Source organism: Neoarius graeffei, chromosome 19 (genome assembly GCF_027579695.1).
Source record: "Neoarius graeffei isolate fNeoGra1 chromosome 19, fNeoGra1.pri, whole genome shotgun sequence".
Lineage (NCBI taxonomy): Eukaryota > Metazoa > Chordata > Actinopteri > Siluriformes > Ariidae > Neoarius > Neoarius graeffei.
Genome location: NC_083587.1, coordinates 32,613,302 through 32,639,511, shown reverse-complemented (window position 1 = coordinate 32,639,511; position 26,210 = coordinate 32,613,302). Strand labels below are relative to the sequence as shown.

General features: G+C 42.3%; 1 protein-coding gene across 1 annotated transcript in view; it reads right to left on the bottom strand.

Annotated features, from left to right (window-relative positions):
- Window positions 1-26,210, bottom strand: part of sema5a (sema domain, seven thrombospondin repeats (type 1 and type 1-like), transmembrane domain (TM) and short cytoplasmic domain, (semaphorin) 5A) — a 535,180-nt gene that overhangs the window by 206,313 nt on the left and 302,657 nt on the right. The window contains exons 8-9 of the mRNA XM_060899996.1: window positions 18,744-19,029; window positions 15,029-15,164 (exon numbers count right to left, since the gene is read on the bottom strand). Coding sequence (XP_060755979.1) covers window positions 15,029-15,164; window positions 18,744-19,029 — 422 coding nt within the window. The remainder of the gene's footprint in view (window positions 1-15,028; window positions 15,165-18,743; window positions 19,030-26,210) is intronic.

Sequence of the window (26,210 nt, the reverse complement as noted above, 5' to 3'; positions counted from 1 at the left end):
CTCGGGCACTGGAGCAGGGGCAGGGTCCGGAAGGGGATCCGCATGGTGAGAACCCCTACGTCGACCCTGTCGGATGGAGGGCTGGTCAGGGTGTAGTCGATGGAAGTCGGCGATGAGGGCTGGATCCAGAATCCTTCCAGCAGGGACCCATGCCCTCTCCTCAGGACCATAACCCTCCCAGTCTACCAAGTATTGGATGCCCCTACCCCTACGTTGCGAGCGGAGCAGTCGCCGGACCATGTAGACTGGTCCACCATCAATGAAGCGTGGAGGAGGAGGCAGCGGTGTTGCTGGGACCAAGGGGCTCTCGTGCACCGGTTTGAGTTTGGAGACGTGGAAGGTGGGATGTATCCTCATGGTCTTGGGCAGCAGCAGCCGAACTGCCGTGGGACTGATGACCTTCTGTACGGGAAAGGTTCCGATGTAGCGAGGTGCCAATTTGCGTGACTCCACCCGTAGTGGTAGGTCTCTAGCCGACATCTATACCTTCTGGCCGACATGGTAAACGGGTGCAGGGGTCCTCCGCCAGTTAGCCCCAATAGCATAGCTGGTACTGGACTTCAGGAGTGCGGTGCAGGCCTGGGCCCACGTGCGGCGGCAGCGGCGGGCGTAGGCGAGAGCAGACAGGCAGGTGGCTTCTCCCTCCTGGCTGGTAAACAGAGGTGGTTGATACCCATACACACACTGGAAGGGGGAGAGTCCGGTGGCAGAGCTGGTGAGGGAGTTGTGGGCATATTCCACCCAGAGCAGATGTTGAGCCCAGGCGTGGGGGTTGCACGAAGCCACACACCTAAGTGCCTTCTCCAGTTCCTGATTCATGCGCTCAGTTTGGCCATTAGACTGTGGGTGAAACCCAGACAACAGACTGGCAGTGGCCCCGAGGAGGTGGCAGAATTCCCTCCAGAAACTGGCGGAGAACTGTGGGCCCCGGTTGGAAATGATATCCCTGGGCAGGCCGTGGACCCGAAAGACGTATTCTAAGACAACCCGGGAAGTCTCCTTAGCAGTTGGCAGTTTTGGGAGAGGCACAAAGTGGGTCATCTTACTGAAGCGGTCCACGATGGTGAGGATGACCGTATTACCTTCCGATGGAGGAAGACCAGTAACAAAGTCCAGGGAGACATGGGACCAGGGACGCATGGGTACTAGCAGGGGCTGGAGTAACCCAGCTGGGGGCTGCCTGGGGGACTTGTGCTGGTTGCAAGTGGGGCAGGCTCTTACAAAATCCTGGATGTCCCTCCTCATCGACGGCCACCAGAATCGCTGAGACAGCAGATGGAGGGAGCATGTGACCCCGGGGTGACAGGCCAGGCGGGAGTCGTGTCCCCATTGAATCACCTGAGACCTCAGGTCGGCTGGGACGTAGAGACGGTTGGAGGGGCAAGCGCTGGGGCCTGGCTGGTCCCTGATGGCCTCTCGAACCTGCTCCTCGATGTCCCAGGTCAGAGCAGCAACGACACAGGGGCTTGGGAGGATGGGTGTTAATTCCTCCTTGGAAGCCTCATCCCTCTGAAACATCCGGGAGAGTGCATCCGGTTTGATGTTGCGGGAGCCAGGACGGTAGGAAAGGACAAAGTTGAAGCGGGTGAAGAATAGTGACCACCGGCGCTGGCGGGAGTTTAGCCTCCTGGCTGTCCGGATATATTCCAGGTTTTTGTGGTCAGTCCAGACCACAAACGGAACCTTAGACCCCTCCAACCAGTGGCACCACTCCCCGAGGGCGAGCTTGACCGCCAGTAGCTCGCGATTGCCGATGTCGTAATTGCTCTCTGCTGGGGTCAGTCTTCAGGAGTAGAAGGTGCAGGGGTGCATTTTTCCATCCTCAGCTGCCCGCTGGGAAAGCACAGCCCCGACTCCCACATCCGAAGCATCTACCTCCACCACAAACTGCCACTCGGCGTCAGGCATCCGGAGGATGAGAGCTGAAGTGAAGCGGGCCTTGAGGGTTTGAAGGCTTTGTCAGCTGCTGCCGTCCAGTGGAAGGGCTGTTTGATGCTGGTCAGTGCGGTGAGTGGGGCTGCCACGGTGCTGTAGCCCCGGATGAACCTCCTATAGAAGTTGGCGAACCCCAGGAACTGCTGCAGCTTCTTACGGCTCTCTGGGACCGGCCACGACGTCACTGCCGACACCTTCGCAGGGTCCATTTGTATGCTGCCCTCGGTAACCACATATCCCAGGAACGAGACAGACTGAGCGTGGAACTCGCACTTCTCGGCTTTCACAAAGAACGAATTCTCAAGCAGGTGGCGAAGGACCAACTGGACATGGTGGGTGTGTTCAGACAGGGTTTTAGAGAAGATCAAAATGCCATCCAAGTAAAAGAAAACGAACTTGTTGAGCATGTCTCTGAGGATGTCGTTTACCAGTGCCTGGAACACTGCTGGGGCATTGGTGAGACCGAATGGCATGACCAGATATTCATAGTGTCCCGTCGGGGTGTTGAACGCAGTCTTCCACTCGTCGCCTTCTCTCACTTGCACCAGATGGTAAGCGTTCCGGAGATCTAGCTTGGTGAACACTGTGGCCCCTTGCAGTAGTTCAAAGGCAGAGGAGAGTAGTGGCAGAGGGTAGCGGTTCTTAACCGTAATGTCGTTCAAGCCCCGGTAATCTATGCATGGGCAAAGAGAACCATCCTTCTTCCCCATGAAGAAAAATCCAGCTCCGGCAGGAGAGGATGATGGACGGATTAGGCCGGCAGCCAGAGAGTCGTTTATGTAGTCCTCCATGGCCTTTCTCTCCGGGGCTGACAGGGAGTAGAGACGGTCCTTAGGGGGTGGGGTGCCTGGCAGGAGGTCGATGGCGCAGTCGTATGGTCGGTGTGGGGGCAACGACGTGGCCTTGGACTTGTTGAACACCTCCCTCAGGTGGTGATAGCAGACAGGAACCTTGGATATGTCGGGGGTGGAGCTGGTGGTCTCCTGGTTGGTTGTCAGGATGGCTCCCTTCAAGCAGGTCTGATGGCAGCCCCTTCCCCACTCTCGTATGGTGCCAGTCTCCCAGTCGAGTTGCGGGTTGTGTAGACGGAGCCACAGGTAGCCTAGGATGAGTGGTTGGCCGGGTGAGTGTAGGAGGTGGAATTGGATGGACTCCTGGTGGTTTCCTGACAGCAGCATTGTCACGGGGGCTGTGATGTGTGTAACTGCGCCGAGACGATATCCACCCAGCGCTCGTACAGGAACGGGTGGAATAAGATGGTGGCACCCCACACCCAGCTGCCGTGAGAGCTCTGTGTCCATGATGTTAGCTTCGGCTCCAGAGTCCACCAGGGCGGCCAGGGCACAAGCAGTGTCGGGAAGCTGAAGGCGGAGCTGAAGCAGGGGTTTATGGATGGAGGTTAGGCGGTGCTGTCACTCCTCGGGGGTGAGGGAGGCACGGCCGATCTCCATGGGCTCAGACTGATTATGTAGGCTTTGGGGCGTGACAGGCAGGAACTGGGCAGCGGAAGACTCACCCTGAGTGTGGGTGGCAGGTTGACTAGGACGCCCCTTCTCTCGTCTGCGGATCTGGTGATCGATGCGTATGGCGAGGGCAATGGCCTCATCGAGTGTCGGGGGTTGCTCATGGGAAACGAGCTCGTCCTTGACGTAGTCCGCCAAACTGTGGAGGAAGGCGTCCACCAGCGCCGCCATGTTCCACGAACTGCGCCTCGCCAGGGTGCGGAAGTCGATGGAGTAGTCTGCCACCGTCCGGTTGCCCTGACGGATACTCATCAGTGCTCGTGATGCCTCTGTTCTTGACGAGCCCAGGTCGAACACCTTTAACATCTCGGCAAAGGCACTGAAGGAGGCACAGGCCGGGGTCTGCCGGTCGAATTCAGCTGTCCCCCACAGCCGAGCCCGGCCGGTCAGGTGAGTGATGACATACCCCACCTTGGCTCCCTCTGTCGAGAAGGTCCTGGGCTGCAGAGAGAACTGGATACGGCAGCTGGTCAGGAATGGCCGGACCTGGTTTGGGTCACCATTGAAACGTTCCGGATTACCAATCTTCGGTTCCGGGTCACCGGGAGCCAGAGCAGGTGAAACATGAGCGGATGGAGTGGTGAGGTTGGTGAGAACTTGCAGGACCTGGGTTAGCTGATGCTGCTGTTGTTGGAGCTGTTGCTGTTGAAATAGTTGTTGCTGCTGGTTGAACTGCTGTCGTTGTTGGCAGTCAAGCTGAAGCAGAGATGCAATGTCGCTGGCCATCCGGTTTATTTCTCCCTCTGTACGTTCCAGTCGCTGCAGGGCAGTCACTTCAGGCTCAATCACCATGCTGGTCGGGGAGGGAGCAGGGTCCATGATGGTCAGATCGTTCTGTCAGGAGAAACAGACGAGGACCCAAAAGCGCAAGTTAAATGTTGAGTTTTATTGATAACGGGGGCAAGGGAGTTGAGAGGATGTGCATGTGTGAAGTTCAGTGGTAGGAGAACTGAGAGGCAGGGATGGCTGGTGGGAGCATGGTGGTGATGTCTGCAGTCTCCCATCCAAGCACTGGCCAGGCTCGACCCTGCTTAGCTTCAGACGGGATCAGGTGTTGTCAGAGTAGGGAGGCTGTAAGCTGATGGCCCTAGGTGTTCAGGCAGTCTCCCAGCGAACAGTCCCTCAGCAGACAGACAGGACAGCACAACAGGCAGGAGTGGGGAACAGGCTGGAACACAGAGTCACAGATCAGGTAGCAAGATAAGGGACAGAAATGCAGGGTCAGGTTACCAGGACTGAAGAGTTGACAGAGTCGACGCTTAGAAGACGATCTGACACTGAAGCTTGGGAGGACAGCAGCTTAAATACACACAGAGGAGGAGCAGGTGATAGGCAACAGCCAATGACAGCCACTGAGAGTTAATAAGAGGAAGTGTATGCGGGCGTGGCCGGTAATGCTGAGTGGAGAGGAGTGGAGATGTTACCTGAAGAGAGGAAACCCACAGGTAGGACCATGACAAGGATAAAGCGGCTAGAGATAATGAGATGAGATTTATTAACATTACTCAACTTTTCCAGTCCTTTCTTGTCCCAAATTTTTTTAAACTTGTTGCTGGCACTAAATTCAAAACAAGCATAAATGTTAAAAAGATTCTCACTTTCAACAACTGATATGGCGTATTTGTAGTATTTTCAGTGAAATATAGGGTTTCCATGATTTGCAAATCATCACATTTGTTTGTATTTACGTTTTACACACCATCCCAACTTTTTTTTTTTTTGGGAATTGGGGTTGTATATTTGCTTTAATGAATCTTCAATTTTAGGTGTTTCTAATAAAAAGTACAACATAGACTGCACAGTCAATGTCAATTTAGCTTTAGCACCTGCAAAGTGAATCACTAAGCCTGAAAGTCACTTCAGGTTCAGCAATTGTATGCGCAAAATAAAATGACTGAAGGACAGGTATTAGATTTGCAAAAGCCTGTTTTAACCAGTTAAATTATAAGATTGAAGATACTAAGTGTTCCCTTAAGGCAGGAATGCATCAAAGATAGAATGCCAGTCAATCGCAGGGCACCATGCACATTGGCATTCATTTACACCTGGGGAAGTTTGGCATCGCCAATTCACCTACCAGCATGTTTTTGGGAGGTGGGAGGAGACCCACATGGACATAGGAGAACATACAAAGGAACTCCACACAGACAGGAACCTGACCTCAGGTTTGAAACCCTGGATCTGTAAGGCAGCACTGTCACCCACCACATCACCGTGCCACCTCACTACAGTATTCTGAAGCACACACAGGAATCATGCTGGCATTACAACACAAATTTGTACTCCTGATTAAGCACAGGACATTTCAGTTAAGCTTTCTGCTTTCATTTCTGGTCTCAGTGTAATCAACCTTAATCAGTGAAGAAATAATTTCACCAGTGCATGCTCCATGTTGCCCTTTCAGGCTTGGCATAGACAGCTACTAGTTTTACATCGGTGCAGGAAGCCATAAATCCGAGACTCGTAAATCTTTGCTCTCCGATGCTGACAAATTCTTGATGAAGATGTCACAGAGGCTGAGATAAAGTGAGGCTCGAGTGCTCGCCAAAAAGCAAACCCCCTCCCAGGAGAGAAGCTTCCCCCCTGCACGTTAGCTGCTGCAACTCTATTATCTCCTCAGACAGGAGTCTCAAATTCAGCTGATCCAGTACAAAAAAAATTAATACCTGCTGAGGAGACAGTTTTATTTAATATGGAGTCAAAAGCATATGAGAAGGCTCAGAGTCTCCAGATGGCCACGGGTCTCAGAGCGAATTAAAGTGCATTAAAAGGCTCAGCGTCAGCCGTGTTAGCTGACTTGCTATCATTTAAACTCCTGCCATTGAGCCCTAGTGCTTTACACACACAGACTTTCTCTGAACCATCATTCTAAATCCCAGAGTCCCTCCAGTCTGACTGTGAGAGAACACTGATTTTGAGGAGAAAATTAAGGACACTTCTTAAGCAATCACTGCCGTGAAATGATCAGAAACAGCAGAACATGGATTTTGCCTTTTTTTATTAGCCTCTTTGTCATTGTAAATTTTCTGCTACTGGGTTTTATAAGGTGAGAACATTATTAAAACATTTCTCAATGACCCAAGAGAAATGTGTCTGGAATAGGCTCCGGCTTGACTGTGACCCTCACCAACGTAAATTGGCTACTGAAGATGAATGAATGAATGATAATGAAAAATTCTGCCTAGCAAGATGTCTGCATGCTAATCATCAAGGAGTCAAAATACAACCAATGGCAGCACTGAACATTTATTTATCCTTAGCAAACTATATTTACTGCCTTAATTAATAGTGACAAACCAAACTATTAAGCATTAATAAATTACAAGTCATGTCAGCAAAGCAATCGTTGATATTAATTTGTGTGTGTGTGTGTGTGTGTGTGTGTGAGACAATATAAGTAATGATGCCTGAACATGACAGCCAGAAAAAAAAATCATAGTTTTAATACTGCTTCAATAAAATCTATTTTGATGCTACTTTTTTTTATTTTACAATATACACTCACTTGCCCCTCTAATACAATCCCAATTCCAAAAAAGTTGGGATGCTGTGTAAAACATAAATAAAAAGAGAATGTGAAGATTTGCAAATCATGGAAACCCTATATTTCATTGAAAATAGTACAAAGACAACATATCAAATGTTGAAACTGAGAATTTTTATTGTTTTTTGAAAAATATATGCTCATTTTGAATTCAGTGCCAGCAACATGTTTCAGAAAAGTTGAGACAAGGGTATCAAAAGACTAAAAAAACTTGTGTAATGCTAAAAAAAATAATAATAATAATTTGTGTAATTGGCAACAGGTCAGTCACATGACTGGGTATAAAAAGAGCATCCCAGAGAGGCGGAGTCTCTCAGAAGTAAAGATGGGGAGGGGTTCAATGCTCTGTGAAATATTGTGTGGGCAAACAGTGCAAGAATTTTAGAATAATGTTCCTCAGTGTGAAATTGCAAATAATTTGAGAATCACATCATCTATGGTACATAATATCATGAAAAGATTCAGAGAATCTGGAGAAATCTCTGTATGCAGGAGACAAGGCTGAAAACTGACATTGGATGCCTGTGATCTTCAGGCCCTCTGGTGACACTGCATTAAAAACAGACACATATCTGGAGGGGAAATCACGGTATGGGCTCAGGAACACTTCAGAAAACCATCGTCTGTGAAAACAGTTCATTACTGCATCCACAAATGCAAGTTAAAACCAGATATAAACAATATCCAGAAACACTGCCACCTTCTCTGGGCCCGAGCTCTTTTATGATGGACTGAGGCGAAGTGGAAAACTGTCCCAAGGTCTGACAAATCAAAAGTAGAAATTCTTTTTAGAAATCATGGACACCATGTCCTACAGGCTAAAGAGGAGAGAGACCATCCGGCTTGTTATCAGTGTACAGTTCAAAAGCCAGCATCTGTGATGGTATGAGGGTGCATTAGTGCACATGTAGCTTGTACGTTTTGGAAATTCATCATTAATGTTGGATGATATATACACATTTCAGAGCAATAAGCCGCCATCCAGACAAAACCTTTTCAGGGACGGCCTTCCTTCTTTCAGCAAGACAATGTCAATCTGCTTTCTGCACATATTAAAACTGCATGGCTCCGTAGTAAAAGAGTCCAGGTGCTAAACTGGCCTGCCTGCAGTCCAGACCTGTCTCCCATTTAAAACATTTGGCGCATTATAAAGTGCAAAATACAACAACGAAGACCCAAAGTGTTAAGCAATTGAAACTGTATATCAGGCAAGAATGGGACAACATTTCTCTTTCAGAACTACAGCAACTGGTCTCCTCAGTTCCCAAACATTTACAGAGTCTTGTTAAAAGTAAAGTGATGCAACACAGTGGTAAACATGCCCCTGTCCCAACTTTTTGAAGCATTTTACTCACATCAAATTCAAAATAAGCATATATTTTTCAAAAAAAAAAAAAAAATTCTCAGTTTCAACATTTGATATGTACTATTTTCAATGAAATTAAGGGTTTCCATGATTTGCAAATGATCACATTCTGTTTTTATTTCCTGTTTACACACCATCGTTAACTTAAGAACATTATTCTTAAATTGTTGCAAGGGTACTTCAAAAAATTCTCGGCCTCACCCAGAAAACATCACAGGAGAAAGACTGTTCTTGCATTATTTTTAAACATAGTCTCCTTTAACTTCATTGCACTTGATCCACCGATGTTCAAGCTTCCCTATCCTTTCATGGAAGAAGGTCACATCTTGAGCCTCCAGATGCTCCTCAACAGCATGGATGACATCATCACTCTGAAAATGGTGACCACGCAAGTAGGATATCAGTTTAGGAAACAGATAGAAGTGAGATGGTGCCAGGTTGGGTGAGTAAGGTGCAGTGGGGCAACAGTTCAAAGCCACATTTGGCTGCTTCTACCACTGCCACCTGTGCTGTGTGGATGAACACATTGTCCTGGAGCAACAGCACGCCAGCTCGAAGCTTTCCTCTCCTTTTTTCTTTGATTACTTCTTTCATTTGAGTTTTTTCTCAACAGTGATATAAGGCTTTATAGTATACAGTTATGTCCCAAAATGGGAGTTACGCCCCTTATTTCCAGATGAGGCCGAGAACTTTTTGAAGTATCCTACAGAGGATATTGCACGGTTGCATGAAGATATGAAGTTTGTCTTCGAGTGGTGAATGTATACATCATGATTGAGCGTAGCAAATGGGTGATGTATTTTTCAACATGAGCAGATAAACTTCACATCTTCACACCACTGTGTAATGTTCTTTATATGATATGGACAAAAAATGCATAAGTTAATCAAAATAATTTTAATTTTCAACTTGTTCACCATTTTGATAATATGCATCTAGTCAGTGGGAAAAACACTGGGAGTGACATCATCAGAGTGAAATATCTGGAATTATTATACATACAGGACACTTTTCTGATGGAATAAAAACATATTTTTTTCGCGGTACGGTTTCCATCAAATCCTGCACTCTGATTGGCTGGCGAGCGGGTCCGTATCCTATGATACGGACCCCGGTTATGGACCTCTGGCGACTCGCTCGTTCACAACAGCAAACATAGTAGCATTTTTTGTCAACATTTATCTTTTTTTTTATAAGATTTATTTATAAGATTATCAAAAATCTTATAAATTTTTGCCAGCATTTCTCAGGAGAATAGCATTAATTTTACAGCATGGATAGTGATAACAACAGTCTTCACAGCGAAAGTGAATTTTACTACCCTGAGGAAGAAGAAATAAAAGAAAACATTTCAGGAGAAAGCTAAAAACCTGTAACTGATGCTAATGCCGAGCAAAAACATGGCTGAATCCTGAATGACTCAATTTTGTATAAATAGGGGACTACATAGGCAGCAAAATGTAGTTTTTTTTTCCTGCCATGGAAGTGCACTTGTATACCGAGGAGGAAGCAATTTGCATTACAGCCGTGAATGAGGATACGAAATGGCGGCTCGGCTCGGTTTTCCCTTTCAGGTGCTCTCGTTTTGTTAGAATTTGGTAAAGAAAAAAATAAATATATTATTTACCAGCTTAAGGTCAGCCCGTATGGTGAAATACCGTGACCTCGGCCTTGAATACTGACCTCGGCCTAGAGGGCCTTGGTCAGTACTTTCAAGACCTCGGTCACGGTATTTCACGATACAGACCTCCCAGATGATAAATAACATATATGTATTATATTCTCTTCTAGTGGGTTTCATTCATTTGGTTTGATATAATACAATTTTATTAGCATATCGTTTATCCTACATGTATTAGGTCACTCTACCCAATGGAGAATGAGTGTTGAATATGGTTTACGATATTGCATGGTTGTCAAGACAATATGAGATCACACGTTGGAGATGTAAAACTTCCATGCTAGCGAGCGACTGAGACAATTTGTAAACAAACATGGCCGCCAGGTTTGCTTTGTTAAATACGGAAGATTTTGAAAGAATTTTGAAAGAGAAAGACATGTTGAACACCCAAAAGGAATGTGTATGTATAATAATAATAATAATAATAATAATAATAATAATAATAATAATAATGTTATTGGCTGGCTTTTTTTCATGGTATATCAGATATATTCCATTCAGCTAGCATGATATTGAACTTGTCTTCAACTCGTTCAATATCATGCTAGCTGAATGGAATATATCTGATATACCACGAAAAAAAGCCAGCCAATATCATTTAAATATGTCACTCAGATCCATGATGGATTTCGTATGAGAAATGCGAGTTTTTCAACATGAGAAGATAAACTTCATATCTTTAAGCCAACATGTGATTTTCTTTTTATTATATAGACACATTCACAAACAAGAAGTACCCAAATTTATCAAAACAATTCAAGAATGACATATAGAGATTTATGTCACGCTTTTGGTTCTCCATGTCCCAGATGGAGCTTGTGTGAAAAATAATGTCCGAGTAAAATACTCGTGTGTGTGTGTGTGTGTGTACATATATATATATATCAATGCCTTAATTATTGTATTTATGGTAGAAAAAAAACCATGATGCTGAAGTTAAACCTTTTATATTGTTTGTTTTTTCAATTATTCTATTTTTATTTTTATTTATTGCATTGCCTGTTTGCACCGTGGGTCAGAGAGGACTGAAATTTCATCTGTGCTGTATGTCGAGCATGTATAGCATATTTGACAATAAAGTTGACTTGACTTGACTTAAACTTGGAGACTTGGGTTCAACTGATTATGAACATTTTAGAATCATGACACTATTTAATTTATGTCAAATTTGTAGATGAACATCGGTAACATTTAAACCAACATAAAGTAGTTATTATCATAAATTAATCTTCTTTATTACCTTGTTAACAATACTGACAGTGTATTCATTTTGATGTTTATGGTTTGTTAATGTTAACTGATGCTGTAAATAATGTTAGATAAGGGACCTGTAATGCGCTACCTAATTGAAATTCACTTCGCAAAGAGCCACATTCCTAAAAACAATTAGGCCAGACATAAAATTGTAAAAGCAAGGATTAAGGGACGCTGTGACTGAATTGACTCAATTAAGAAGCTAAAACACACAACCGAAGCTAGACGGAGTTGTGTGTACTGAAAGGTTAAAATGGTCTGCTTTGACATTTTGCATTCCTTTTTGCATTAATTTAATGCTCTTCAGCTTTTAGCTGCTAGTAATTTCCAAAATTCAAGATCAGGACCTGGTTTATTAAATTAATTCTCAAACTAATGCAAAGCTTTAGCAACTTCAAACATATCATCAGTCATTTAAAAAAGAATAATCACTGGGGTTGGGGGCATAAAATGATGTGTGGAATACAAATATATCTATGAAGATCACATCCAAATGAAACAGTTGTACCAAGACTACAACCGCAAAATGAACTCAGATTACCTCCAGACATCCTTTACTCCCAACACTGATCATCTTTTTTGGTGTGTTTTGTTCTAAAGTGCATAGATCTTGTTGTATTGATTGATTTCTCTTTTCTGAACTTTAAAACAGCAATATAAATGTCTGATATAAAAAGGTCATTCAAATATAGTGGTTTATTCAAAAATAAAAATGTGCATGAAAGATTTTTGTGATCATAGTCCACATACCGGTACAAAAGAATGGTATAAAATTAGGGATTGGGGTATCGTTGGTATCTTGGTGACGATCGATGTAGGTAGTATTGATACAGAGTGGCACAAATGTAAACTATAAAACAGTGTGAGGATTAAATGAATTATTACTATGATCTAATACTCAAACTTGTACTATGACCCAATCAATACTGTGTAGTAGGGGTTTAACGCGATGCCATTATCTGCATCTGTATCTGTTTAGCACTCCAAATATCCATAACTATTCAGAGTTTAAACCCAAAGTGGGAGAGGCTTACACCAAATGGCCCCCTAAAACACTGGGGGAAAAAAACAAACAAACCCAGAGGTTTGATAGTTCACTCGAGATCTTAAATGGTCTCAACTAGAGATGTGCCCTGGACTGTTTGTTGTGTAGTTCCTACTTTTATTTGTACCTGATTATGTTTTTTCATTTCCATTTTTACCAAACTATAAGCAAACTAATATCCTCATTTAAAGGACATGGGACATGAAACATAAATGCATGCTATATCAGTTTCTTTCCATTAAAAATATGAAATAATTGCATCAACAAATACAAAATCATCTATTAAATTCAGCAAAATCATTATATTCATGATGATTATATGACATTTCTGCTCGAGCTCCGATATGCATATTTTACAACCGGAAGAGCCGCTGTCACGTGATCATACGTCACAAAAACTTTCGGGTACAGCACAAGCGGGTAGATGAATATGGAGAAGTGTGAATCGTGATGATGACGAATGCGACAAAATAGTTTTTGTGTCTTGGATGACAAGAAAATTGTTTCGTTTTTAGAGTGTTTAACGTACATTGAACATCATGGTGTATTGTGCTTATGGTTGCAATAATTCCAATGGGAAATGCCCTGGAGTAAGTTTTTTTGCATTCCCCAAGGACCCGAAGCTGAGGAAAGTGTGGGCTCTCTATTGTCATAGAAAAAACTTTGTACCTACTGTTTCCCACAAACTATGTTCGGACCATTTCACTGAAGATTCTTTTAACATTAATACTCAGTTACTGAGCGATATTAATTGCCAAGCCAAATTTAAGAGGCTACTTAAAGATGGAGCCGTTCCCAACGTCCCAATTCAGGAACAAGATGCTGAACAAGATGGCGGAGTGAAACCCGAAGTGCTACGGCTACCACGAGATGCATTCGCTAAGCGACTGAAAGCCGAGGTAAGGATTAGTATTATAATTTTGGGTGTATCAATTATTGATCATCATAATTCTGACTCATTTACTCTTATATCTGTCCTTCTTTGTTTACGTACCGAATCGAAGAGTTGTAGTGTGTTAGGCCTACATAGATCTATGATGAACTTTCAATGTATGATACAAAAATAATACTTCTTTCAACAGATCATTAGCCTTTGAGCAGAATTGTTTTTAACTTACCAGGAAGTGTTATCGAGCCGACCGCTTTCAGTTTCATGGGGATTGAATGAACCCTCACTCTCAGGATCATCTGACCCGTCAGAGTAAAGACAAGATCCATGTTCATGTGAATTTCCAGCTATCGGTTGGAATTGATAGGGTCTAACTTCACATCTCTGTGAAACATCGGGAATGTCACTGTCGATGGTGTCCATTTCGGTAACCTGTTTACATTAGATACCCAAGCGCTGGCTCCTTGAAAAGTTTTTGTGACATCACGGGTCACGTGACCGCTTAGCTAATTAACGAATCATTGTTTTATGCTGATGTATAAAAAAGTTGAATAATGTGATGATTTTCACATTTTTGACGCCCTGCAGTGATTTAGATGGCATTTCTTATGTCCTTTATACATAATTATACCCAGAAAAAAATCCATGTCCCATGTCCCACTGCCACTCTGACCAGGCAGTCATGATGGATACTGTAAATGCATTGTGCAGTGCTGCAAGTTCATGTTCATAAATGTGCCTTTTTGTCCTAAGCCTCACATTTGACTGCTAACTCACACGTGCATGAAATTTAAAAACCTTTTTAAGTGTTCCATGTGAATACAGTCCCAATGCACATCGCAGGTCTTGACAAGATGCCAGGTAAACCTATCTGGCAAGCTTTCTAAAGAAATGAACAGTGTACCTCTGATTTTGTATCTGTATTTGTATCTGTTTAGAACACATTACCTACACAGTTATATCCCAAATATAGCATAATCCAGAATTTTAGAAGTATAGAACAGACACGTAATTTGATTTGATTAATTTGATCAACCGTTTTGCATTCATACATACAATAATGCTAAAATGTGATTAGTGCTATCTAATGGTAGCTTGCTAACAATACCAACAGTGTTTGCTATGCTATGCGTGTTTTAAATTTAATGTGCAGTTAATTATGGTAGCTGTCATTGGTAGCCATGTTGGTTCTGTCCGTTATCTACTGTGAGTTCCTACTCACCCTTTACATGGTGCATGATGGGACTCAAAATTCAACATCCCTCCCACGCCAGGATCTGGTCTTCCTAGGCAGTCTCCTGTCCCAGTACTAACCAGCTCTTGAGGCGCATGGGTGCAGCACTAATCTCTGTTTCAGTAGCCCTCTGCCTCTCACCTATTATATAGCTAGGATTACAGTGGGGGACTCATCCTCTGGTAACCGTGAGAGTTTGACTCATCACTCATATCTGTATTGCAGCGTGCCTTGCCAGATGGCAGTAGGTACCATTTTTATGATGGTTTTTGGTATGACCCAACCACGAGTAGAACTTGTGATCTCGCGGTGGAGAGGCGGACACACTAACCACTAGGTCAGCTCATGGTCATGATAGGACTACTGCAAATTTCGATGCTGGGACTTCATTTTTGATTTGCAAATAAAGTCCATTATTTGGCTCCTTTTTTGCACTAGTTTGTAATCCTTTGTGTAAAAGTTATAGGATTTGAGTTGCACCAATTGTTTTGTTAAGCGCTCTTGGAAGTGGACTTTAAAAGTTAATTGCATTGTGTTTGAGTTTGCTGATTTCTCACCTGGAAGTCCGGGTTGGGGTTTGGATAGGGAAGCCATGCTGAGCGTGAGTTCTCTTGATATTTAAAAGGCCCACTGAACACTTGGGTAATGGCACTCAGGTTGAAGGCACACACTGCCGAGGCAGCAATGCTGTTCCTGAGGGAGAAGAGAGACAGAGAGGAGTCTCAGACACCCACCCACTCATGCACACCCACTCACACACTGTCCATTATCAGTACATCAGAGGCTTTAATGAGAAAAAAATGGGTCTGTTTGTTGCTGGCTCTCACACAAAGCCACATTTTAGGACCATTAAACACACAGAGAAATCCTAGTATCTTTACATCTAAGATTGACGTTCACTAATATTCAAGTCATTCTGCATTCATTCTTTACTCGTGTAATCATATCTCTCTTTCATCTGAGCTCTGAAAAAGTGTACTTCTGATTATATCTCCTCAAGGACTTCGATCCCTACACTCTTAAATAAATGCTCCATCTAGCACTCTCTGAGGAACCCTTAAATATTTTATATTTTCAGAAAATCCTCTTTAGAAAGCTAGAACTGTTAACCAACTGAAGAAACCCTTCAGGGACATTTTTATTATAGATATAAATAACGCCTTGAATAAAACCTGACTTGTGGCAGTTTAACACATAAATATCCATTTTATAGACCTAGATAACTGATTGTCATTTTAACCGCAGTGCCATGAAGCAACTTGGCCTCCGAACCTTGGCTTCGTCTTTTTGCTGTAAATCCAAAGAAGTGTCTCTGGACATAACATCCCAAAACAATGCAGACAGAACAAAAACGCTAAGGTGTACTCTGATTTTCTGCCAAAATATTTTTGGCAGATTATATCTGTATGTATCCTTCACTGCTGTAAAGGTTTCCAAAACCTTAGCTTGTGAATATTTTGTTTACTGTTACTTGAAGAATAAACTCCTAGTTAGCTAGCAATTTTTCTTTGCATACATCAGATAGCACAGCATGCTAGATTATACAGCCAGACTGTATTTATTTGGCTAGTTCGGTTACCGCAAAAATCCTCTCAGAAACTTAGCTCAGATCAGCCAGTTTTAACAGGGAAGATAATAAATATTTATGAATATTACTTATACTTAATGCTCTTAGAAATCCTGTCATGTTAGTTCATGTTAGCATGTGGACTAGTTTTAATGGTAAAATGATTAAGATTTATGAATAGAATTTAAAAGTTCTCTTTGAAATCTTGTCAGGTTAGCTTATGTTAGCAAGTAGAGTAGCGTGAACTGTCAGGATTATTAATATTTATGAATATGACACAATCCTGTCAGAGTAGCTCATGTTAGCAAGGTGACATTTTAATAATAAAAATTATTAGCATTTATGAATACATCTTAGCTTTAACAGGGAAAATAGTAAATATTTATGAATATGACAATATTTATGAATAGCTCATGTTAGCATGTTGACTAGTTTTAAAAGCGAGTATTATTAACATTCATGAGGAGAACATAAAAGTCTCCTCAGAAATCTATCCATCCATAATCCATAACCATTTATCTTGTACAGGGTCGCGGGCAAGCTGAAGCCTATCCTGGCTGACTATGAGCGAGAGGTGGGGTACACCCTGGACAAGTCGCCAGGTCATCACAGGGCTGACACATAGGTGGGGTTTACATTAGACCGTATCAGCGGCTCATCAGATTAACGTTTTTAAAACGATTAACATGCACACAGCAACACCAATACACGATTCGCCTGCACACAGCAACGCCAATACACGGATACGCTCGGCTCCGCAGGCATCCTGCGCTCCAAATCACTCCGCCCTGAACAGCGAGTGCCCTCTGGAGGGTGCGCACTCCGGCCCTGCGCAGCTCACAGAGTGCGCGAGTGAAGTGCACGAGCAGTGATTCGGGACTGAGCCGCTGTGTGTGTGATCCCAGCGCATATCACTTACCACTTGCAAGTGGAAGGATGGCAAGCCTAAAGACAATCATAACTACACAATGGGCAGTATTTGCATCAGTATTTGCAGTATTTTCATACTTTTATACTCTTTAATGAAAGGTGATACAAGGCGGAAGTCCGCGCCGTTTTTCAGCAGTCGCGTCACATGACCAACGCCAGCGAATCAGGAAGGTGGATGTCACAGTGACGTTGTCCAATGACGACGCCAGCTAGAGCTCAGCACAGCGTATCCACGTATTCTCAATGTTTACACAGCACCGGACCAGACACGATCTGGATTGAATACGTGGACCCTGGCGGATTCCCGTTTCCCGGCGTTTTAATGTAAACGGACAGTGCATCCGCGAAGAAAACGAGACAGATACGGTCTAATGTAAACTTGGCCATAGAGACAAACAGCCATTCTCACTCACATTCACATCTACGGTCAATTTAGAGCCACCAATTAACCTAACCTGCATGTCTTTGGACTGTGGGGGAAACCAGAGCACCCAGAGGAAACCCACACAGACACGGGTAGAACATGCAAACTCCATACAGAAAGACCCTTGTTGGCCTCTGGGCTCGAACCCAGGACCTTCTTTCTGTGAGGTGACGGTCCTAACCATTACACCACTGTGTTGCCCCTTCTCAGAAATCCTATCAGGTTAACTCATGTTTACATACAAGTAACAAATGACTAACATTTATGAATAGATGCTAAAATTCCTCTTGGAGATCCTGTGAACTTGGCTCATGTTAACAATTCAACTATTTTTAACAGGAAATGTTGATATTTAAAATACTATTAATAAAGAAAGAAATCTGTCTCAGAAATCCTGCCAGGTTAGCTCATGTTAGCATGTCGAGTAGTTTTAAAAGTGAAGATTATTAACATGTATGAAGTGAACATAAAAGTCCTCTCAGAATTCCTGCCAGGTTAGCTCATGCTAGCTAGCTGGCTAAGATACATGAATGCTACAGTAAACGTAATTAAAAATGTACTAAAACAGGTGTTTATAAATGAATATCAACAACCTCTTTCTTCCTACTTAAATACAAGCTCATACTTCTGTCAGTGTATCAATGACCCTCAGTAATCAGCAGACAACCCTTAGTCCGTTACGAAAATTGTCGTACATTCTGTTACGAAAATTAGGTTGCTGTTTTGTTTTTCTCTCAAGAAAATACAAATATCCTGTCACATATCTTAAAAAAAGACCTTTACAAATCAGTGAAAATCAATGTGAATCTTGGGGGGACATTTATTTTCAAGACGCATGCTCATGGAAGCAGTGGTTTTAATAGTGTGTGGTAGTGGTGCAATAAATATATGTTCAGTTCAACCTCACAGTTTTTTTTTTTTAATCTTTTCAATTCCAGGGTAATGAAATGCATTCATTCTTTGTTGTCTATTTACCTTTCGACTATATCTATTAATACAGGTAGTATCATTTATGTCATGCTTATTCAGTAGTACAAAAGTCTGAATGCATAATCAAGAAAGAGATTTGTTTAATCATTTATGAAAACCTAATTTGCAATTTTTACTTAGTTTTAACTAAGACAAAGCAATTTTTTCCTCTTTGAAGCATTTTTGTTTGAAATTCCAAGAAACATGTATGCCCCAAATATGTGATATTGATTCCAGTAACCTCCTCTACATTTTCACATCACTCCTTTTGCTTTAAATTAATTCCAACAGACATGGTCACTGATACAAGCTAGTTTTTGGCAGTGAAACAAGACCTTTTTTTTAATGAAGTAATGATCAGATTAAAGCAGCGTGCACTCACACATTAGTGGTGAAGATGCCATACAGCAGCTCAAGCTCTGGTAGGAAGAAGGTTCCTTGCAGCTCGTTATAGGTGAATGGGATTTCTCCGGGCCTTGAGCAATTCAGTCTTGCCTTCATGAATGTGGTCCAGGTGTCCTCCAATAAGAACCGGCCACCAATGTCGTTCTTACACACACGTGCCGCACGAGAAAATACAGTCCTCCCACAGTCGTGCTCCACCGCATTCTCCCGGAAAAAGAAGTACGTGAAGTTTCCAATGTCATAGGAGGACACAAAGTTGGGCTCTGGGTTTAACAGTGAAGAAAAACAATGGCGATCATTAAAGGACCAATTTGGCCAAAATGAAATATACAGTAGCCTAAATGGATCCAATCCACCAATACTTCATGTCTGGCCAAAAATGAGTTAAAGTTACACAAATTTTATTTACTACCCACACACACAATATTACATGGTGGCACGAAGCAGGCTGGTAGTATTCGAGTCCAGAACTTGGACTTGAGTCTGACTCATGCTCTAATTTTAAGGACTCATGACTTGACTTGGACTTCAGCCCTGATGACTCGGACTCGTACGTTAACTGCTTTCAGACTTGTAAACTGAAGACGAGGACTTAGATTTTTTCTTTATTTTTTGTAACATGCCATAATAGTTTGGCATAAGATTACATTAATTTTTGTACTAATTTCGTGCAAGAGTGTCACACCTGTGCATCTTGGTGTGTGCATCAGATAGACTCTCGGGCTCGCTCCGGACAGCACACGTGCCGTAAACGACTCGCACTTGCACAGGATTAAGGCGCAATCAGTGCGCCTATATAAAGACTGTGAAAGCACACTTACTTTGCGCAGTATTGAGTTGCGTTGCTGACACATTGAGTCCTTGTTTGCTTTCCTGTTTCTCGTCTTTGATTCTGCTGAGTCTACGATAGCCTGTTTGTGCCTCACTCAACCTATTGCCTGTTTCACCGTTTTACGATTTTGCCTGCCGTTCTGCATTGTTTACCTGTCTTTACTTGTATTAATAAACACACCTTCTGCACTTACATCCGTCTTCCAACCATCTCTGACAGAATACTTCGCACTCCCTGATAAAGAGAATGCACATCCACCTGTTCATACCGTACGTCATGTTAAGAAACAAACTAACATTAATGGCGCTAAAACACCTGGAGAGAAGCCCCCAAAATCGTCCGCTTTGCTTATACAGACTTCTCATGCAGTGGGAAAAAATGCACTGCTATGTGTTCCATATGTAGAAGAACTGTTGAGGAGATGATGGGGACAACCTTGAAATTCATTCGTCATTTGGTAAGACTCCACCCAGAGAAGGAAGTGGCACGCTATGTTCATTGCTCTGTTGATAGCAGGGCTTGCTTGCTAGACTGATGAACTAGCTAGTGTTAACCCTCTCTCATGTTATTTGCCCTGTTGATAGTGGGCGGGGCTTGCTGAACGATGAACAAGCTTTTCATCTGCAGCCTATTAACTAAAATGGGGCAGTCAAGCAGTAACGTTAGTCCAACACAGTAGCAGAGACGGTTTCACATTAAGGCAGCAACAGCCACTGTCAAATGGAGTCTTGTTCTTGGACTCGACTTGGATCAATAGTGGACTCAACTTGGACTCGACTCGAAATTTTCTTTAATGACTTGGACTTGAACACTGGGAACTTGAGACTGGGCTTGGACTCGAGGTTTAGTGACTCAACTATAACACTGGCACAAAGATATGAAGTTTATCTTCAAGTGGTGAACATATTTCATGAGTGAGTGCAGCAAATGAGTGAAATATTTTTCAACACAAGAAGATAAACTTCATATCTTCATGCCACCATGAAACATTATTTTTATTATATCAGCACATCCACAAAAAATACGCAAATTAATCAAAAGGATTTTAATTTTGAACTGGTTCACCATTTTGACAATGTGCGTCAAGTCAGCGGGAAAACACTGGAAGTGAGGTCATCGATATCCTCATGAGTGAAGATATTGGAAAATGTGTTACTCAATGTCCTGGATGTAGTTCATATGAAAAACACGAGAAGCATATTTCCCAGTAAAACACGTTTGTATGACAGCATGCATGTGCACATGTACAATTTTGCACAGAACAAACACCAAAATCTGTATCACACTCAGAAAATCAGCAACAAAGATCCTTGAAATGCTTCAAAAAACCTGCAATGAAGCACTGAGCTAGGTGAGATGTTTTGAGTGCATTCAGCTTTAAGATGGGCAGAAGTCAGGGTGATCCAATGATTCTGATGCACAATGTGCTCGATTTCTTGGATATTTTTGAGGGTTGTGCTTGTGAAGCATTTCAAAGGCCTCTGTTGCAGATTTTCTGAGTTTGACACAGAATTCAATGCTTGCTTTCTTCTCAAGGTTGCGGTTCAGAGAAAAATCACACATGCACATTGTCACAAAAATGCATTTTACACAGGTCCCAATGTTGACAGTATGATCTCACGTGGTATACTGTTATACAAAAGTTACTGCTCTGTCCTGCTCCACGCGCATGACCATGTCATGGTCTGTTCTTTTACAACAGGAAAAGTCTTGGAACTTTTTTGATTCCACCTCCTATACATACACCATTATGTTGCAATAAGATGTTGAAACATTTGTGTTTATTTTTAATTTTTTTCATGGGCAAATCTTTTTCTCAGTATCTTAAAACCATGTGACAAGACACATATAGCCAGACACTTTCAAACTGCTGCACATGCTGCGTCACAGGTCTAGTGACTGTGTGGCATTGTCGAACTCCCAATCTCTGAATTGCCATTTATTTATTTATTTATTTATAATTACTGGAGCTAACAAGAAAGTGCAGAAAATAGTTACGAGCGTAGCACTGTGCAAAGTGTGTGCCTATATAGTTACAGTTAATACTAATCCAGAGTGTCAAAGTCCCTTCTCATGCTCAAGGATCTTCCTGATATCGTGTGTGTGTGTGTGTGTGTGTGTGTGTGTACACATGTGGGGTTGGAAGTAAGAAAGTCGAGAGAGTAGAAGTGGACACCTCTGAAACTACCTTTCTACTTCACACTTCCAAATGCTCATCTGGGGAAAGCCATCCCTTATCAAAAAGAAGTATACTTCAAGTTCATTTTATTAAATATACTTAAGTAAAGCTAAAGTATATTTCCTTAAGTATACTTTTGTGTACCAAGTATACTGATATCAATGTACTTACAGTATACTTGTAAGTAAACTAATCTAATACTTCTTGGGACTAAATTGGCCCACTTTTAGTTTATAAAAAGTATACTTTAAGTCTAAGAGAAGTAAACTTTGAGTATACAACTAGTATTTTTTATTTTGTACTGCAAGTATACCACAAGTAAACTTATATACTAATAGTTTACTAGTTCTATACTTGTAGTCCACTCTTTAGTTTATAAAAGCATACTTCATAGTATACTGGAAATATACTATGAGTTTACTTGTTTTATACTTCCAGTCCACTTTTTTAGTTTACTAAAGTATACTTTGTAGTATACTGGAAATGTACTATTGGTTTACTCGTTACACATTTCTAGTCCACTTTTTAGTTTATAAAAGTATACTTTATAGCATATTGGAAATATCCTATTAGTTACTGGTTATATACATCTAGTCCACTTTTTAGTTTTGAAGTATACTGCAATTACCCTTCTAGGTATACTATTAGTTTTCTATCCCTAACCCTTACCTCATACACACTACCAGTAGACAACTTACGTGTTTTGTACCTTAAGGTACAATGAACTTATAAAGGTAAGAATTCACAAAATAACAACAGATACTCAGGATTAAGAACATATTCATTTTCTTTAAAATCAAAATTTAAAGCAACATTGTATTAAATGCCAAAGTATAAAAACATGGCAATGACAACTGAAATGGACACCCAAGTTCTAAAGAAAAAATAAATAAATAAATAAATTTTATTATCCCACTCAGGAGAAATTAAAAAAAAAAAACTTATATGGAACCACAGACATACCTAAGAGTCAACAATGCTGAAGCACAACTACAGGGCAAGTACACTTAAACATAAGGCACAAATATTTTAATACTTTATTACACTTTTGTTAAGTATATCTTGATCAAAAGTTTAAGTATAAGCTTAATATACTTAGACTTTTCTATATACTTTTCAGTTTAAGCCAAGTATACTTACAGTATGCATAACTTTATTAAGTATATCTTTAAGTAAATAAAAAGTAAACTGAGGCCAAGTTTACATTAGACCGTATCTGTCTCGTTTTCTTCGCGGATGCACTGTCCGTTTACATTAAAACGCCTGGAAACGCCGGGAAACGGGAATCCGTCAGGGTCCACGTATTCAATCCAGATCGTGTCTGGTCCGGTGCTGTGTAAACATTGAGAATACGCGGATACGCTGTGCTGAGCTCTAGCTGGCGTCGTCATTGGACAACGTCACTGTGACATCCACCTTCCTGATTTGCTGGCGTTGGTCATGTGACGCGACTGCTGAAAAACGGCGCGGACTTCCGCCTTGTATCACCTTTCATTAAAGAGTATAAAAGTATGAAAATACTGCAAATACTGATGCAAATACTGCCCATTGTGTAGTTATGATTGTCTTTAGGCTTGCCATCCTTCCACTTGCAAGTGGTAAGTGACGCGCATGCCCGACATGCACTGAGATCACACACACAGCGGCTCAGTCCCAAATCACTGCTTGTGCGCTCCACTCGCGTGCTCTGTGAGCTGCGCAGGGCCGGAGTGCGCACCCTCCAGAGGGCACTCGCTGTTCAGGGCAGAGTGATTTGGAGCGCAGGATGCCTGCGGAGCCGAGCGGAGCCGTGTATTGGCGTTGCTGTGTGCACGCAAATCGTGTATTGGTGTTGCTGTGTGCACACTAATCGTTTTAAAAACGTTAATCTGATGAGCCGCTGATACGGTCTAATGTAAACCCCACCTGAAAGCATACTCTCTTAATATTAGTTTAAAAGAAGTATACTAGAAGCACACTTGAATAAACTTCTTTTTTTGTAAGGGATGGCCTAATGGTTAGAGAAGCAGCTTTGGGACAAAAAGGTTGCTGGGTTGATTCCCTGGACCAGCAGGAATAGCTGAAGTGCCCTTGAGCACGGCACCTAACCCCCAATTGCTCCCCAGGCTGCTCTGGGTATGTTGTATGTCGCTCTCAATAAGAGCGTCTGTTAAAATGCCATTAATGTAATGATCTTTTCTCTCTTGGTCAACTTAAGCTGAATAACATCTCTTTAACATAGATGTCTTTTTTAATGCGAAAAATTGACCAAAGCACATTTTTGATCTGAACAGAAGAATTAACCTTTGTAGTGCTGTGTCATTCATATTAGCAGTAAGGCATTTTTATTAATCTCTCACCAAGGTAATAGACATCCTCATTAATCAAAATGAACATAAAGGTTAAAATGAGAAATGGCTCAAAGAAGTGCACTCATCCAATTATCTCATAGGAGGCACTTTTCAATATTAATCATCATGTATGATCACACCTGATTCAAACAGCCTGTTTGTATCAGAGATGCTTTAATTTCCTTTTAAACACAAGAGCTCCCTTTGGTTCAGCCAATGAGGAGGAGTGGGGAACGAAATCAATTTGCCATAAAATATAAATTTATTAAACCCCTTTCTAAGGGCTAAGGCATATGCCATGAGTTTGGACTCTAATTTATTTTTCCAATTATCTTTTAATGGGAATCAGATAAAATCCGGCACTGAGAGAACAGTGGCTGAAGCAACTGACCTCTCTGTTCTGCTTCCATCTGGACATGACAGTTTGACGTGGAAAGCTCAAACTACTTGAAAAGAGGAGGCTAATTTGGTTGGTCTGCCAAAAGCAAATGTCACTGCCCTGACCTTCATAGAAAACGAGGGAATAATTAAAGGCATGTGCCGCTGATGGAACATAGTAACCCTTGGGTTACACCTTACCCTTTACACTGTACTTTTATTATGCCAATAGTCCTGACTTATCTCTAATAACCTTTGATTAGAACAGTTGAAAAGTCTCAATAATTTAATCAGAATGATTCATTGTCAAGAAATAATACAATTATTCAAAATGGAGCCCATTTTTAGCAGGTTGTGAATGCAATGCGTGAGCTTGGAAGGACGTCCAGGTTACGCGTGCTGCAAAGCATGTTTATTAGGGCTAATCCAATACTGGTAGATCAGCTAATGATCAAAACCATGAAGATGGTGTTATCAAGGGTCGCTCTATAATCAAGAGAGCAAAAGCAAAAAGAAAATAATTCTCTATTAAACTAAGGAACTTGAGAATTCTTTGTGAACCTTGCAAATCTGGGGTAGGTTTCCCGATAACGTTGCCTTTTAGGGCTGAAGAGCAAGTTGAGAGATGCTTTAAAGCAATGAATGTTGTCTTTGTGCGTGATTTTCCCAAACTCACTTGTCAGAAGGAGTCTGAAGAGCAATATTACAAAGAGCTTCTTTGCAATGTGCATTCTCAATATAGGCATTGGTAGTTACTAAATCCAGTCGATGAGGTCACGTCATTCTGTTTTTTTTTTTTTACCAAAAAACAATGAAATATAAACGGTAGATGCTAAAGAAGGCAAGTGGACTTGCTTGAAATTCTTGAAGACGTTTCACCTTTCATCCAAAAGGCTTCTTCAGTTCTGTCTGACTAGTGGGGAGTTCCAGGTATAGACCCTTTTCAGTCACGTGACCTTCGTAAATGCGAGCGCCATTTTGGACATGTAGTGGACTTCGGCTCGAATCAGTTTGAATGTGAGGAAGGCGACAAACGAAAAACATTAAAGAAAAAGGAGCGAGATGCAGAAAACACCTTCACTATCCAGCGACGTAGGGCATTTACAGGGCGAGCAGAGGGAGAGGTATTTGCAAAAATTGAGCTTAGCAGGCTTAGAGAACGACGTTTACCTGCTTCCACCAGGATTGTTCACTGACGTACGGAAGTACACGAAGCCCTCGTCTTTACCTGACTTCGGCCCACATGATCTGTATACCTATGTCGTTAAAAACCCATCGCCATACACATACACGCCAACGTCCGAGGTTCCGGAGCGCGCTCCGGCTTGCTCCAGGAGTGCTCCGTCCGAGGTTCCGGAGCGCGCTCCGGCTTGCTCCCCCTCAAATTAAGCAGCGCGCTCTGGCTTGCTCCCCCTCAAATTAAGCAGCGCGCTCCGGCTTGCTCCGGAGCAAGCCGGAGCGCGCTGCTTAATTTGAGAGGGAGCAAGCCGGAACGCGCTCCGGAACCTCAGACGTTGGCTCCGGCAGCTATTTACACTGGATCCGGTGTAAATAGCTGCCGGATCATAATTACAGTAAACTAGTAAATACAGTAAAGGAAAAACTTGAGACTGAAAGGTTTTAACAGTCATCCAAATGACTGAACGTAAACATTGCTACAGTAACATACCAGCTATGATGTTGTTGACATTAGCTAGTCAACAATAGCTACTACAGAAGAACAAA